The sequence below is a fragment of the Buceros rhinoceros genome, unplaced genomic scaffold (assembly GCF_000710305.1).
Source record: "Buceros rhinoceros silvestris isolate BGI_N320 unplaced genomic scaffold, ASM71030v1 scaffold45576, whole genome shotgun sequence".
In the NCBI taxonomy this organism is placed as follows: Eukaryota; Metazoa; Chordata; class Aves; order Bucerotiformes; family Bucerotidae; genus Buceros; species Buceros rhinoceros.
Genome location: NW_010417769.1, coordinates 793 through 4,342, shown reverse-complemented (window position 1 = coordinate 4,342; position 3,550 = coordinate 793). Strand labels below are relative to the sequence as shown.

Below are 3,550 nucleotides of genomic sequence, written 5' to 3'. Positions count from 1 at the left end.
GCTATGCATTTCTTACTCTGTTCAGTATCTTCTTGTCCACTGTATGACAGCTGAACAAGTCCACTCAAATTCTGCATCCTTGGGTTAAGTTAACTACACATGAGAATCCTAAGTTACATAAATTCTCCTCATTAAAGTTGATTACAATAACTCAGAGCAAGTCAGCAGGTGTCATCTTCATCAAGGTCCACCTAATGTGATCTTCTGCCCAATTTTAGAAGCTGCAGTTTCATCAGCCCGTTATATGAAAACTTCTAATGAGATAAAATCACATCTGATCTTGTCTAAGAACGATCTGAACAAAATTACAGCGATGTTCAGCTCCATGGGGTTTGTGAATTCCCTTTCAGAAGTACGAAAGTATCTTTAATTCAGACACTAAAAGCAGCCCCTAAACGAAGTTTGACAGAATTCTCTCCTGTAGGTCTGAAGCTCTGTACGTACACATCGATTGAGACATGCTAATAAAAAAGAAATAATACACCTTTATGCAACTGAAGTTCAGAAAACTACTTTTTACATCCAAATAATTGGGTCAGGTGTGTTGTACGCGGTATCTGCACTAGTATGGTAGTAACTGTGTCCCCATACTAAAATAAAGCCAGCAACGCAAGAATAAAGCATTTCACCACCACCACCTCATCGCTCCTGAAAACACCGCGCGTTCAAAACACACGAGTGCACTGAGCTCAGCGCAGATTTTAGAACAGGCAGGTTATTACTCCATTCTCTTGGAGCTGGACTAACACACCATGCTGAATCTGAAGCCCCCTATCCCCATTTGCAGAGGTAAGGATTCGGGTGCCAAGCGCACCAGAACAGTCTGGAGGATTGAGCAAGCGTACCTGCGGTTCCAAGTTTAGCGCTGCCGCCTTTGCCTTCTCCATCCTCCGCCGTTTTGCTTGTGCTCTTTTCTTTTACAAGAGGAACAGTATTGTCAGAAGTTATGCACTTGCTGGACACAACGTTTTCTCCACTGTCTGGCTGATTAATTCTGCTGTTAGCTTCAAGTAGAGGAGTGAAGTCCTCAGACTGAGTGACTTCGCCAGGTTCCAGCTGAGAGGAGCTTTTAGCCTGTGACACGTTCTTTGAAGACACAGGAAGAGACTCTTCATCACTGTCAAACCCAAATGGATCCTCTGTTACCTCCTCTTCGACTCTGGGTTTTTTAGGAACTTCAGAAATATCAGGTTTGACACTGGGCCTCTTCTGTCCTAACTTGGCCATGAAGGTGGTTTCTCCCCATTTTGTACTCAGGGTGGTCCGTTTGTTGGAAAACACTTCGTCAAACTTGGAACTGCCGTTTCCCCCTTTCCGGCTGTAGGTCTTTCCAAATCGGGAGGTCATTTTGGCTCCTGTTTCATATTCTCTGTCAGAAAAAAAAAAAAAAAAAAAAAAAAAAAAAAAAAAAAAAAAAAAAGAAGAAACATAAATTCACCAGTTTTTAGTACAATGATTGCCCTTTCATCCTTTGATGGGCCTACAAGCACCGGGCATGCCCACTTCACACGAGCAACAGATACATCACCTGCTTCTTCCTACAGACTGCGCTCATTTACATGTGCATGTCATAATGTCCGAAGTTCCTGTGGCAAGTAACATATCTACCAACTTAACTCCACATTCAGTTACTTGCCCATTTATAAAACAACGGCACAATGGATCCTTCAGAAAAACCTCCCAGGAATACATTATTTGTGGTATTGCTCTGCTCTGATTTTCTGTTTTCAAGTGGAGATGGCACTGCTTTCCTCAAACATCACAGAGGACGGAAGAAATTTCAGATTTTCACTGCATCTGAACGTGCGGCTCTCTGCTAGAGTCCAAGGACACAGCGTGGCTTTAAAAGACTCTTTGTAGTACAATAAAAAAACCCAAACCTGTCAGAATATTTCAGGCTGCTACAGATAGATACCTTAAATACTAATTAATCACAAACAACAGTGACAACTTCGCCCCGTGCCTTCTCTTAGACTCAGGCATACCTCGCCTGTGTATTATTCAGAAACACAGTGTGGTTTATGCCAGCTGCACCATCACGTTCAAGGCTGGTACGTGGCAATCCCTGCTCAGCAAATCTGACTATCAAGGGACAGGGAGAAACTTCTCAATCCATTTCTAAGGACGTGGAGGGCACCTTATGCAGACCAGCGTAAACCACAACTGTGTGCTGGCTGTTACGACTGCAGCCCAGCCCACGGTTTGCTCCCCCAGAAGAAGATGGTTGAAATAGGAACAGATTAAACAGGAACACATTTAAACTGCTCCCTGAGCGTGCTCTATTCCTATTTTTGTTTAGCTCAAGGAGGAAGTCAGACCACTTTGATTCTTTTTCCCAAAACAAATACTTCAAGTATTAGACAAATGACAACATAAAAATAAAACAATCCTATCTGGTTTGTAAACTAGCATTTCTCTATCTCTTGGGTTTTGGCCCAAACATGAATAGGAAATTGGAATTCTTTAGTCGGTCTGAATCTAATCAAGTCCATCTTCCTCTCTGAAATTACTCTCCACACTGGAAAACAGTCTGTTAAAAAGAGGGGCATTTATTTACACTACAGAATCAAAGAAATCCAACTTTCAAAGCGTCAGCTGCCTTCGTATATAGTAAATTATATGAAAAATAGCACTTAAAATCATCTTTAATAAACATATCGCATGACCTATTTGGCCGAGACAACTGGTTTTAGTGTTATTCCCCAGACCACATGGTACAGTCTCTCCTCCACATTCCAGTTTTCACTTCGACACTCACAGTTTCTCAGCCAGAAGGACTAGGCTCGCTTCTGCCCGCATCGCCAGGCTGCTCCCAGAAACGCCGCGCCACCACTGTGCTCCAGTGAGACCATCTCACTAACAACATCTCCCTCTATCAGAGCAGGCCGACCCTCCTGTATCGTACAGACTCGATTCATCTGGTCATCTACGCTTCAGCAAACTTTACGTGAAATTTTTTTCACTTTTTGCATGAATTCCAAGCCTCGGAGATTTGAACTCCAGACAGATGATGCGGCAGGAACAGCCACTCTGGGGAACATTCCGTTAGCAGAGGGGTGGTAAAGGCAAGCGCGTAGCGGCTGCCCAGCACTCTGCTGTGAAACACCCTTCTGCAGCCTGCTAATGTGACTCCTTAACCCTCTTTTTCCTCACCCTGTCACCAACCTACCCTGTGCTGCTCCATACACATTGCTGCCAAACTTCTCCTCCTTTCTTGCTCCCCTGTAAGCAGCTCTAATTTCCTATTTTCCACCCAAGAATGAAACTAAAACTTCCCCATACCCTTTACAAAATGAACAGCAAACCGAATCCAACTTACTGGTTTTATTTTGCTAACGCCTGAAAATACTTTAAACAGTAAACCGAAATATTTCATACCAGTAAGGCCAGTTTTTAGAGTTTCTATAGAAACTAAAGTGAAATTCTAACATCTCAGTTTCTATATAACTCTTACAGAAAAAAATAAAATCACTTCACCCATCACCAGCACATTTTTGTCCCCTACACCCTAACTCAAACAGGTATTTCCAATGCTACATTTCCAGCATCT

General features: G+C 42.8%; 1 protein-coding gene across 1 annotated transcript; it reads right to left on the bottom strand.

Moving 5' to 3' along the window:
* Positions 1–845: 845 nt before the first annotated feature.
* Positions 846–1,347, bottom strand: LOC104495324 (wings apart-like protein homolog; the record flags this gene model as incomplete). Its single annotated transcript, XM_010138278.1, has 1 exon — positions 846–1,347. A coding segment is annotated over exon 1 (502 nt), but the record flags the coding sequence as incomplete, so codon positions are not given.
* Positions 1,348–3,550: the final 2,203 nt, after the last annotated feature.